Source organism: Heptranchias perlo, chromosome 19, assembly GCF_035084215.1.
Source record: "Heptranchias perlo isolate sHepPer1 chromosome 19, sHepPer1.hap1, whole genome shotgun sequence".
NCBI lineage: Eukaryota > Metazoa > Chordata > Chondrichthyes > Hexanchiformes > Hexanchidae > Heptranchias > Heptranchias perlo.
In genome coordinates, this window is record NC_090343.1 from 1,982,029 (window position 1) to 1,995,197 (window position 13,169).

The 13,169-nt window shown below is 44.7% G+C and overlaps 1 protein-coding gene across 1 annotated transcript in view; it reads right to left on the minus strand.

The window, feature by feature from the left end:
* Nucleotides 1–13,169, minus strand: part of chd6 (chromodomain helicase DNA binding protein 6) — a 177,881-nt gene that overhangs the window by 92,677 nt on the left and 72,035 nt on the right. Inside the window, 3 exon segments of the mRNA XM_068000152.1 lie at nucleotides 470–525; nucleotides 2,804–2,872; nucleotides 6,294–6,446. Of these exon segments, the coding sequence (XP_067856253.1) occupies nucleotides 470–525; nucleotides 2,804–2,872; nucleotides 6,294–6,446 (278 nt within the window).

Genomic DNA, 13,169 nt, shown 5'->3' on the forward strand with positions numbered 1-13,169 from the left:
TTTTCGAGACGTGACAGAAACATTATGGGCCAAATCTCCACCTTCTGTGCTGTAAAGTTCAATGATCCCAACGTCAAACACAGGTCACGCACGATAGGTTTGCATGAAGAATTGATCTAATCCATCGCGAATACCAATCCTACCACCTTCCCATCACAGTTTTAATGTCCAGCTGAACAGGGAGCTGGAACCCCGGTTCAACATCTCAGTTGAAGGGCAGCACCTTTGATAATGTCTACATTACACTCTCCAGATCTAGTGGGGGGTTTAAAGCCACAAAATTCTGACGTGGAGGCAAGAGTACCACCCTCCTGAGCCGAGCTCTACCTGGCTGACCGGGAACTGAAGCTACGGTGCCCTGGCCAAACCTGCTGCACAAAACTGTGACTGAGTGTTAGAGAGTGGGACAAAATTGGGGGTGGGGGGGGTGCAAAGTATTCATTTTTCCCCTTTCGCTCTCAATACTTACTAATTTCTGTATTTGACGTAGAATTCTTCCACCTCCAACAGGTTCCCACCAGGAGTCTGCTGAAACCCAAAAGATTGGTATCAATGACGCTGAAACAGGTTGTTTAATTGTTCACCAACAAGTGCTCAGTGAATCTTTTCACAGAATCAGAAATTTCAGCACAGGAAATGTCTATGGAGCCCGTCTGTGATTGTTCCAGATCCTCAATAGAACTCCCTACTTAAATCTAATTTCCCTTCACCCTCTAATATTTGTTTGCCCATGGTGTTTTTTCTCATCTATTAAATATCATAATTTACTTGGCTTCAATAGCCACTAGCAGGAATGCATGCTTTACTCTAATACCCATTTGCAGGAAAACATTCCTTCACCCCCCACCCCCCCATCCCCTCCCTTTCTGGTACGAACCCTGAACTTATGCACCTCAATACCAAATCAACCACTGGTGGAAAAAAAACTTTCACTTTTTACTCTCACAAACTCATCTTTTGGATCCTCTCTAAACCTACTTTGCTCATCACTACAGCCCGAGTTCTCCCCATCTCATCAGAACTAGAGTCCACACCTCTTCATTCACATTATGTAAATTTGAACGGGGATCTTACAGTAATGGCCCCCTGTGCTATTTTAATACAGTTGCTTAATTCAAACCAATTTTGAACACAAAACTACCCTGAATTGATATTACACTCACTGTAAATCCCCTCACCAGTGATATCTTGCCAGTGAATCTTCAACAATTTGCAATTATATAGCTCCTTCAACATAGGAAATCATCCCCAGATGCTTCACATAGGTGTGATCAGACAAAAATGGGCACCAAGACAAAGGAGGAAATGTTAAGAAGGAGTGACCAAACACTTGGTCAAAGAGGTGGGTTTTAAAAGAGAAAAGGGAGGTGGAAGGAAGGAAGAAGGTAGAAGAGGAGGGGTTTAGGGAGGGAATATTCCAACTAAGTGATAGGTACAGACCTGGATCCTGCGATTCCCCCACAGTGATAGGACCCAGGTCTGTACCTGTGATTTCTCATGCAGTGAGCTCCTGATTGTAACTGGCCATTTTGAGCTGTTGCCCAGTGTAGTCCAGACACTTCCCTAAAGCAAGAGAAGAAAGCTGGACGACCAAAGGTTAGATGTTAACAGGACCCTTTCACTTGTAGTGTGGAGGCCTGGATAACCCTGCTTCCTTGTAGCATTCCCTTAACTCCATCGCATTCTATCTGCATGACCCTGCTCATTCATCGTTCACTCAAACCTGTCCCACAAAGACATTACATCTGTTCCAATGTCCTTTCCTGTGCCTGTAGGATCACCCCAGCCTACTCCAGGGTTCCATCAGCCCCAGCCCTCGCTGATATAATTCAGAAACACACCATGAGCTCCTGCACGCCCACCAATGACACACATCTTTATCTCTTCCCTTCCCCCATCAATCCCAAGGCTGTTGCTACACTCTCCAACTCTCTGTCTGACATTAAGACCTTGGTGAGCCAACATTTCATGATGGGAAAAATTTGCAGGGCTACGGCAACAGGGCAGGGGAGTGAGACCAATTGGATAGTTCTTTCAATGGGCATGATGGGCTGAATGGCCGCCTTCTGTGCTGTATCATTCTATAATTAACTCCAGGTTCATGTTAACGAAAGCAAAGACATCGTTTTTAGCTCCTGTCAACATTTACAAACATTGGACCTGGGCCCATCAGCCTCCCTAGCTGCTAAGACTGAGGTATAAAACCTTGGTGCTCTGCTCAACCCAGAGGTGAGCTTCCTTCTCACATAAACTCCGTTAGTGGGACTGTCGCTTTCCACCTTTGAAACGCCAGCTCTCTCCCGCACTGAGGCTCAATCCCAAATCTTCACCACCCAACTCCATTTATCTGCCTTTGCTCCATATCCCTTGATACCCTTAACTAAAAATATCTAGCGATCTCAGTCTTGAAAATTTCACTTGACCCCAGCATCCACATCATTTCCGGGGTGGGGGGGGGGGGGTGTAGGGGGAAGTGTTTCAGATTTCCACTACCCTTTGCATGAATAAATGTTTCCTGGGACAGAGTTGGAAACACCCATCCCTACTCCCAATTCTCAGCTATTCATTTCCTGTAGCATTAAGTTAAAGCACAACATGCATTTATTAGGTACAGGTTGTTATATGGACAAAATTTAAGCACAATTTAATGGCTGCCCAAACGCAGCCAATTTTCCCATGTTGGATCAATGGGGAAGGTTTGGAGAAGGATTCTGTAAACAAATACAAACTGACATTTTAGAGCTGCCCAGGCCCGGTCAATACTCCCGTTTACTACACGGTGCATTGTAACTTGTTGCCTCACCTCCTTCTGCATCAAGCGCAAGGCCAAAATTTTCTCAATGACGGCAGATTCATCCTCCTCCTGGTTCTCCTGCAACAAAAAACAGCATGTGGTCAGGCAATGAAGTACAATAATGGCTGGAGGGGGTGGGGTAGGGGAGAAGAGAGAATGGGGGCAACAGGGGGGGGCAAAGAGATAGCCTCACCCCACCTTTCTGTTATTGTCCCTGGACCCTGTACAATGACCCAATAACCGACTCATGCCACCTCCACCAGTAGCCTTCTGGTACCTCTTCATATACGAGCCCCTACCACGAGCACTGGCCATTAATTCACCAGGAGGGAGTAACAGAGTAAAGCCCAATCCCATCCCCACACTCTTCCCAGTAGCAGCAGTGATCGGAAGCCCAAGGCCACTGAGGGTAGACGAAGGGACGGAACTCAGAGATTCTTGGTCAGTCAAGGGGCGGTGTAGGTAGGCACGTAGGAACAGGAGGAGGCCATTCAGGCCCTTGAGTCGGCTGAGTTATTCAATTAGATCGTGGCTGATCTGCACCTCAACTCCATTTACCCGCCTTTGATCCATATCCCTCGATACCCTTACCCACCAAAAATCAATCTCAGTCTCGAAAGCTCCAACTGACCCCCAGCATCCACAGCCTTTTGGGGAAAGACTTCCAGATTTCTACTACCCTTTGTGTGAATAAGTGCTTCCTGATTTCGCTCCTGAACAGCCGAGCTATAATTTTAAGATTATAGCCCCATGTTCTTGATTCCCCCACCAGAGGAAATAGTTTCTCCGTATCTACCCTATCAAATCCTTTTAATGTTTTAAATACCTCGATCAGATCACCCCTCAACCATCTAAACTCAAGGACTTATAAGCCAAGTTTATGCAACCTGTCCTCATAATTTAACCCTCTAAGCCACGGAATCATTCCAAGGCCAAAGTCGATCCTTCCCAAGGACCAGTGCCTCTGTGCTCTGCAAGGAGCTTCCAGTGGCTGGAATATGAAAAGTCTTTCCAGGTTCAATTCCTTCAGGTAAAAACTTTAATCAAAGTAGTGCACACTGCCAAAGTAGCAATTAAATAATAGCAGACAAATAATTATACAGTTTAAGTCATCCCTGTGACCCTGGGCCAGATTTATAACTCACCAACATACAACAAACCTTCACTCAATTAGCATTGTAAATAAAACAAATTGCAGCCCAGTACAAATTCTAATACAAGTTCTCACCAAATGTTGTATAATGCCTTGGAGAGGGTGCAGAGGAGATTTTTTTTAACGCAGCGACTTATGATGATCTGGAATGCGCTGCCTGAAAGGGCGGTGGAAGCAGATTCAATACTAACTTTCAAAAGGAAATTGGATAAATACTTGAAAAGGAAAAATTTGCAGGGTTATGGGAAAGAGCTGGGGAAGTGGGACTAATTGGATAGCTCTTTCAAAGAGCCGGCACAGGCAGGATGGGCCAAATGCCCTCCTTCTGTTCTGTAAGATTCTGAGAATCTAAGGCTGTTTCCATAACAGAGATAACACCAACAACGCTCTTGTTCTCCTGGACATAGCACAAGAAAGAACATGTTCTCTTCACTGTCAGCCTCCAATCCATCCCTTTTCCCTCGCCTCAACCTTTCCCCATTTTATCACCATTATGGTCACTGCTCCTCTGAACTCTCCACTTTTGCTCCCCCCAAGATCCAAACATGGCCCCACCCTGTGCGCACAACACTCTACACATCCTCCCTGTGGTGAAATTAAGACCCAATCTATTTCTCCTATCCTCATTCTTTCTCTGGACTTGAAAACTTCCCTCCCTCAGCTTTCCCATCCTCCTGCAATCTACAAGCTTTTAAAAGCTAAGGTTGGTGTCACCCAACTATTATTTCTTGTCCTGCACTAGCAACCTTGGCCCTCCACCTAGTTTCTCAATAAAAAGGTTTTAGGAAGACAAAAACAATCTCAAATGAAATAGCAGACAACCAATATTGTCCCTAATCCCATCATTGTGCACAAAGTGTTAGACGTTCTGATGTTACAAAGACCAGGTACAGTTTGAGGCATTAAAGGCAAACTGAACACTCTGTAGAACAGTGTGAAGTCGATTTTAACTTGTTTAAATCGGCATTAACAGAGTAGTAACAGCCTCAAATTGGGGTCAGTAGCATTACTGCCCCGTTAATGCCAACAGGCTGCCCGTTTACAGGGGTCTACCGCTGCGCAGCCAAAGTACCTGCCAGTTTCAGTCAATCGACCCCCTTTAAATATGAAAATTAAAGACCTATAACGTACATGAAACCCTGATTACCATTTTAGGACAGAACTGCGCAGTACAACAATTTGCATTTATATAGCGCCTTTAACGTAGTAAAACGTCCCAAGGCGCTTCACAGGAGCGATATCAGGCAATAATTTGTCACCGAGCCACATAAGGAGGTATCAGGAGAGGTAACCAAAAGCTTGGTCAAAGAGGTAGGTTTTAAGGAGCATCTTAAAAGGAGGAGATAGAGGTAGAGAGGCGGAGAGGCTTAGGGAGGGAATTCCAGAGCTTAGGGCCTAGGATTACACAGCACTCACACTGATGGGCCACTCTTCCAAGCGCTATTTCAAAAACAATTCAAATCTATGGTCGGCTCTTAGAAGCATATAGACTAATTTACTCATTCGAGCACACTTGACCGGTGGGGGAGCCTCAGTGAGATTACTAGGTCACTGATAGTCCCCTCCTGCTTCACATGGTCCTATTTTATAGGTGAAGAATCTACACAGACTGAAATTTCTGTTAACCTCATGGAAAATTTCTCAAGTTATTCATGCAACACTAAGAACCAACATAGTGCAGGGGCATCCTGAATTTCACCAGAAGTCTCTACATCAAATTTGGTGCAAACTCATTGATGGATTTTGGTGTAACCTCAGTAACATCAGAATACTGCAACGCAATGATTTTGGATAAAGGACTGCCTGCAGTAAAGAGGACAGTTACATCAGGTTTGATTTGAATCCACTGATGCAATACTCCATAAACACAGACAGAAAGACAGACACCGGGACCTTACACCGACAGGGGATCTCCCCACTTCTGTAAGGGGAAAATACCGCAATTACTCCACAGTCCAACAAACAAATCCAGAGTCCAATCTGTACGCCTGCTCCAATTATTCATTCCTGGGCTATTTTAATCAGCAAAAACATGGATCTATCTGGACACCACATCAAATTCACGTGTGGTCCAAAAGAACACCTACAGCCTTTACCACAACTGCGTTCAGTCTTAGGGCTCCTAACTTGACACCATCCCTCACTCAAAGGGATCATTATACACACACAGCTAACAGCCAGCCATTCTGTGGAAACTTTGTGCTCCACTCTCCCACACTGTGGTCCTCAGAAGGAACAGAGTGCTAATTGCTTGAATCCCCTGAAAACGTGGCCCACACTCCACCCCCCCTAAAGGTTCATTGGTTTAGTGATGTCCCTATCTGCTCTCTAACTTAAGCGCCTTACCGTCGTCTGGTTTCCTTTCTGTGAGGACCCAGAGTTCGGAGAAATCCGCCCTGCTCCCAGTACAGCAATTGTTTCACCGGCATCATCGACAACTTTGAAGTCCAAGTCTTCATTGTACTTCCTTCGTTTTACTTGCCGGCCCGATCGTCGCTTCTACCAAACAAACAAGAAACTTGCGTCATTAAGACAGCATCTCAGAAACTGTCACAACTACGCTAAACACAAGTCTACATAGCTTAGCTGGGGCGGGGAGGGCTGGGTCAGTGCTAGGAAGTTTCACTCACCACAGGGGGAGATTGGTTTTGAGCTTTGGCTGATAAAAGGCAAGAACCTGCCAGGATTAGAAAGCCCAATAACTATCTCTCTGCATCTCCAATCATTCCTCAGCATCTCCAGATGTCTACAGCCACACTTGTACTCTTCTTCCTCTATTCCTCCCTCCAACAATCCCATTCCTAATGTTCGGTCAATTTCTGAGGGCGTAGGCTATTTCTTTACATGGTTTATTTATTCTGGCTGGTCTTCGAGTAACAATTGGTCCTTTGAAAGTTAACATAGGCAAGTTAAAAAAAAACAAATCCTGCTCGTGTCAACTAACTTCCTTAACATAAATTCCAGCACTCCTGGGAGTGGGGAAATCAGTAACAATGAAGTCGTACTCCTGAAAATGGACCTGGATCACCCTTACCCACTTTAGCCAACCCCATCAACTGACATTAATGGCTGTACTTTCACACATATCTCTGATTAGAGGCCACAAATAAGTGGATGTCCTTTAACTGTAAGTGTGTGTAGTTGAAATAAAGTGATAAATAATCTGAGATTACAGCACAAGTCTTCACTCCTGGTACAACTAAATGATATAACTGTCTTGCCCCTCCCCTATATAGCAGTATTAATATTATGGGCTGTATCAACGGCACTATTGTGCTACACAATCTAGTTGGCATTAGCTGTTGTCCTCTGCAAACTTGCAATTCAGCACATGGCATGAGAACAGTCGTACTAAAACTATAGCTGATTAACCATGTCAATCTCCAAATGTTAATCCCCCAATTCCATCCTCTCCAATATATTTAACGTAGAAACCTTCACATTTCTGAGATGCTGTCCAGACCACGGCACCCTTCGGATGAACCTGCTACCCCAAACGTGAAAAGCCCAGGAACGCGGGAAGAGGTATGGCAATCGGTGTTTGTCTTTCTGTCGTGGCAACTTCTGGAAATGCAACCAATTTCAACCAAACCTGGCACAGAGGCAGATGAGGTTAGCAGCACTCCGGTCAGCGATCAGATTCGAGAAGTACTTTCACTCCAACTTTTAAAGCGACTTGGTGATTTGCAGCCAGACTTGGTGCAGGACCTCACTATTACACATTGCCAGGAGAACTTCCGGTTGCTAATGGCCATCTTGGAAATTCTCAACAGTCCCAACTCTTGGCTTCCATCACTCTTGAACTCACCAGATAATTCATAGGACTTACCAAAGAGGGATCCAAAAAGTTCTCATTTAGACTGAGAGAGTACATGCTGGCACTGTTAACCAAGGAGATCCCATTTTCAATCAATCCTTTTCAGCCTCCAGCATCACATCCAATCCATTATTTCCTATTATATCTCCCGCTCCCCATACAAGAATCGTTCAATCAAGACTGACCTTTCTTAAATTACGAACTTAACCAAAAACAAAGCAGGGGAGCAAATAGAAAACTTCACGTTTCATCGGCAAAACAACTCTGTTTACATGGGTCGCATTTGCAGTCACTGTTGCAACTAAGAGGCAATCCGTGTGCTCACTGGACCGGTCAGTGGCCCAGACCTGCACAATGGCCCCTGGTCAACTGAAAATTTCAAAACTGAGATCGATAGATTTTTGTTAGGCAAAGGTATTTAGGCATATGGAACCAAGGCAGATAAATGGAATTGAGGTACAGATAAGCCATGATCTAATTGAATGGCGGAACAGGCTCGAGGGGCTGAATGGCCTACTCCTGTTCCTATGTTTCATTAAACTGGTCAGACTCCTTCCCCTGGATAATTCTACAGCTTCAAGTCCTAAATTTTAACCTGAAGATTTTCCACAACTGCGGGACCGTGCAAACTCCGCAGAACGACAATGGGGAAAAAGTACAATCGATCAACACCTCCCAAAACGACCCAAACTGGCAATATCAACAAGAGATATGAAATGGGACAGAAAGAGAGACAATCATTCTGAAACTAGCAACATTCATATAGATTCGTCTGAACAAAGAAAGGAGCACCGAAGTAGGCTAGGCCAGAACAGGCCAAGGCTTTTCCGGCTCTCTTTAGGCCTGAACACAAAATCTGATAAGTCAGACCAAGACTAAGCCTCGTTATGAATAATCAGCATAGGTCAGATTTTACTCCAAACCCTAAGACTGAACATCTGGTTAAACAGGTTCCAGGGCATGCATCCAGTGAGACCTGGCACCTCTTCTGCCTCCATCACCCAACCCCACCATTATATAGGTCCCAGTTCATCTTCAGATGTTCAGCCCAAGGTGCTACAGATGGCAATCTAGAAAAAGGGGACCAGGCACATGAGAAATTGCCTCCTTGAAGCCTTCAGTGATCTTTTCAACTGGACCATTTTGCAGGTTTGCCTGTAACCATGGTACCAGATGACCAAGATATTACAACATGCTGTACACACCAGCAATTTATAAACAGACAAAAAGTCCACTTTCCCTATAAGTTTATCAGCCACTGTATGAACTTCTCTCTAACCAGTAGAACCGACCCAATCTTGCTCCAATTTTAGTTACTCCTGGGACTGAAGCGATGGAAACAGTTCATTTGCAGAGCGGATGTGAACAGCTCAGATGTTGCATCTAACAGCAGTTGCAAGCACAGCTTCAACAGCAGACACTCTTCCAGGCACAGACCCAAGAAGTCAATAGGTCACATCCAGTCTATGGTAAGATGCTTTTTCTAAAACGTTCAGTAGCAGTTTCGCTGGAGAGTCAGTCATCAGCTCGTTAGTTACTTCACGTCACAGCTCCATGGAACTGCAATGGACTTACAATCAAGTCAATGTAAGGGAGAATTTAAAGGATTCCAGTAACACCATAACATCAAAATAGACGCTCACAAATTTAGTCAAGGACGAGGGGTTTTAACAAGCCCATTTGCTAACCAGATTGTAACTGGACAAAACGGGTACATTGATATTCACTCTAAAGAAAACAGCTCTTTTTAATGGCGCCATGTGTAAATGTATTGCTCAGTGTGGAATTATGAGTCACACAAACCAGTAGAATCAGAAAGGTTACGGCACAGATGGAGGCCATTCAGCCCATCAAGTCCATGCCAGCTCTGGGCAAGAGCAATCCAGCTAGACCCACTCCCCCACCCTTTTCCCGTAGCCCTGCAAATTTTTTCCTTTCAAGTACTTATCCAGTTCCATTTTGAAGGCCATGATTGAACCTGCCTCCACCACTCCCTCTGGCACTGCATTCCAGATCCTAACCACTCGCTGCGTAAAAAAGTTTTTCCTCATGTCACCTTTGATTCTTTTATCAATCACCTTAAATCTATATCCTCTGTTCTTGACCTTTCTGCCAATGGGAACAGTTTCTCTCTATCTACTCTGTCTAGACCCTTCATGATTTTGAATACCTCTATCAAATCTCCTTGCAACCTTCTCTGCTGTAAGGAGAACAACCCCAGCTTCTCTAGTTATGTGGATCGACTGAAGTCCCTCATCCCTGGAATCGTTCTAGTAAATTTCTTCTCTAAGGCCTTCACATCCTTCCTAAAGTGGGGTACCCAGAACTGGACACCATACTCCAGCTGTGGCCGAATCAGTGATTTATAAAAGTTCAGCATGATTTCCTTACTTTTGTACTCTGTGCCTCTATTTATAAAGCCCAGGATCCCGTATGCTTTTTTAACCGCTTTCTCAACCTGCCCTGCCACCTTCAACAATTTGTGTATACCCCCCAGGTCTCTCTGTTCCTGCACCCGCTTTAGAATTGTGCCCTTTAGTTTATATTGCCTCTCCTCATTCTTCCTACCAAAACATATCACCTCGCATTTTTCTGCGTTAAATTTCATCTGCCATGTGTCCGCCCATGCCATCAGACTGTCTATATCCTCTTGAAGTCTATTATTCTCCTCACTGTTCACTACACTTCCAAGTTTTGTGACATCTGCGAATTTGGAAATTGTGCCCTGTACACCCAAGTCCAAGTCATTAATACAAAAGTAACGGTCCTATACCGACCCCTGGGGAACACCACTGTACACCTCCCTCCAGTCCGAAAAACAACCGTTCATCACTACTCTCTGTTTCCTGTCACTTAGTTAATTCTGTGTCCATGCTGCTACTGCCCCTTTTATTCCATGGGCTTCAATCTTGATAAGCCTACCATGTGGCACTTTATCAAACGCTTTTTGAAAGTCCATATACACCACATTAACTGCAATGCCCTCATCTACCCTCTCTGTTACCTCATCAAAAAACTCAATCAAGTTAGTTAAACACGATTTGCCTTTAACAAATCCGTGCTGGCTTTCCTTTATTAATCCACACTTATCCAAGTGACTGCTAATTCTGTCCTAGATTATCGTTTCTAAAAGTTTCCCCACCACAGAGGTTAAACTGACTGGCCTGTAGTTGCTGGGTTTATCTTTACACCCTTTTTTGAACAAGGATGTAACATTTGCAATTCTCCAGTCCTCAGGCACCACCCTCGTATCGAAAGATGTTTGGAAGATTATGGCCAGTACCTCCACAATTTCCACCCTTACTTCCCTCAGCAACACAGGGTGCATCCCATCTGGACCGGGTGACTTATCTACTTTAAGTACTTTCTCGTACCTCTATCAATTTTTAGCCCATCCAGTATCTCAACTACATCTTCACTTACTGAGACTCTGGCAGCATCTTCTTCCTTAGTAAAGACTGATGCAAAGTACTCATTTAGTACCTCAGCCATGCCCTCTGCCTCCATGAATAGATCTCCTTTTTGGTCCCTAATTGGCCACACCCCTCCTCTTACTACCCGTGTACTGTTTACATGCCTATAGAAGACTTTTGGATTCCTTTTATGTTGGTCGCCAGTCTATTCTCGTACTCTTTTGTTGCCCCTCTTATTTCCTTTTTCGCCTCCCCTTTGAACTTTCTATATTCTGCCCGGTTCTCACTTGTATTATCAACCTGACATCTGTCATACGCCCCTTTTTTCTACTTCATCTTACTCTCTATCTCTTTTGTCATCCAGGGAGCTCTGGCTTTAGTTGCCCTACCTTTCTCTCTCATGGGAATGTACCTGGACTGTACCCGAACCATCTCCTCTTTAAAGGCCGCCCATTGTTCAATTACAGTTTTGCCTGCCAATCTTTGACTCCAATTTACCCGGGCCACATCCGATCTCAACCCACTGAAATTGACCCTCCTCCAATTGAGTATTTTTACTTTTTTTTTTAAAAAAGAGTGGTCCGTGTCCTTTTCCATAGCTAATCTAAAGCTTATGATACTATGATCGCTGTTCCCTAGATGTTTCCCCACTGACACTTGCTCCATTTGGCCCGCCTCATTCCCCAGAACCAGATCCAGCAATGCCTCCTTCCTCATTGGGCTGGAAACGGACTGATCAAGAAAGCTTTCTTCAACACACTTCAAAAATTCCTCCCCCTCTTTGCCCTTTATATTACTATCCCAGTCTATATTAGGATAGTTGAAGTCCCCCGTTATCACTACTCTCTGGCTTTTGCACCTCTCTGTAATTTCCCTGCAAATTTGCTCCTCTATATCCTTCCCACTAGTTGGTGGCCTATAAAATACACCCAGTCATGTAATCTCACCTCTATTGTTTCTTAACTCTAACCAAATAGATTCTGTCCTTGACCCCTCCAGGACATCTCTCTCTCCAGCTCTGCAATACTCTCCTTAATCAATACTGCCACCCCCCCTCTCCTTTCTTTCCTGAACACCTTATATCCAAGAATATTTAGCACCCAATCCTGCTCTTTTTTGAGCCAGGTCTCTGTTATTGCCACATCACATTCCCATATGTCTATTTGCGCCTGCAGCTCAACAACCTGGTTTACCATGCTTTGTGCATTTACACATATGCACTGTAAACCAATCTTAGACTTTCTTCTACTCTGTCTGATCCCACATAATACCGTACTATTTCTTACTCTAGTGCTATCCTTCTCTCCCAATCCTTTGTGCCCCTTGTTTCTCCTTTCCAATGCTACATCTTGGTGATCATCCCCCTGCCAAATTAGTTTAAACCCTCCCCCACAGCACTAGCAAACCCCCCCGCGAGGACATAGGTCCCAGCTCCCCCCTGCACAAATCCCCAGGTTTAATCCCCACTATTCTCAGCCCAAAAAGGGCTCAACAATTAACCTCAGCACTTCTTTGTGAGGGGAGAGGGATGGGAGGGCAGGTGAGGCAGGGCTCCTGCTCTTGATCACGAACTAATAGGGGACAAATTGGGCACAGCTGTAAATGGAGCCACCTCCCCAATCAAATAACTTGCTGACACCCAGTGTTCTAGGCTGATGAACAATGGCCACTTGGATGAGGTGCCAGAGGGTTGCAGGTACCTGTGGAATTGGACCTCGGCACGGATCATCACCTTCAGGAGAAAAAAGAACATTTAGGGGGTGGAGGGGAAGGCAAGATGATACGCCGATCAGAGTCAAAGATCTTGCTCTGGACAGGCAACAATGGGAGAAATGGGTTGCCTCGTGTGTCACTAGGCATGGGAGACTCTAACTAAACAACACCAGACACTGATTTGTCCCAACAAAGTTCCATTTTTGTGGGAGCATTAAATTGGGTCAGCAACAGTGCATTATAACCAGCATAAAATGATGCGTTACTCAACCCATTGTT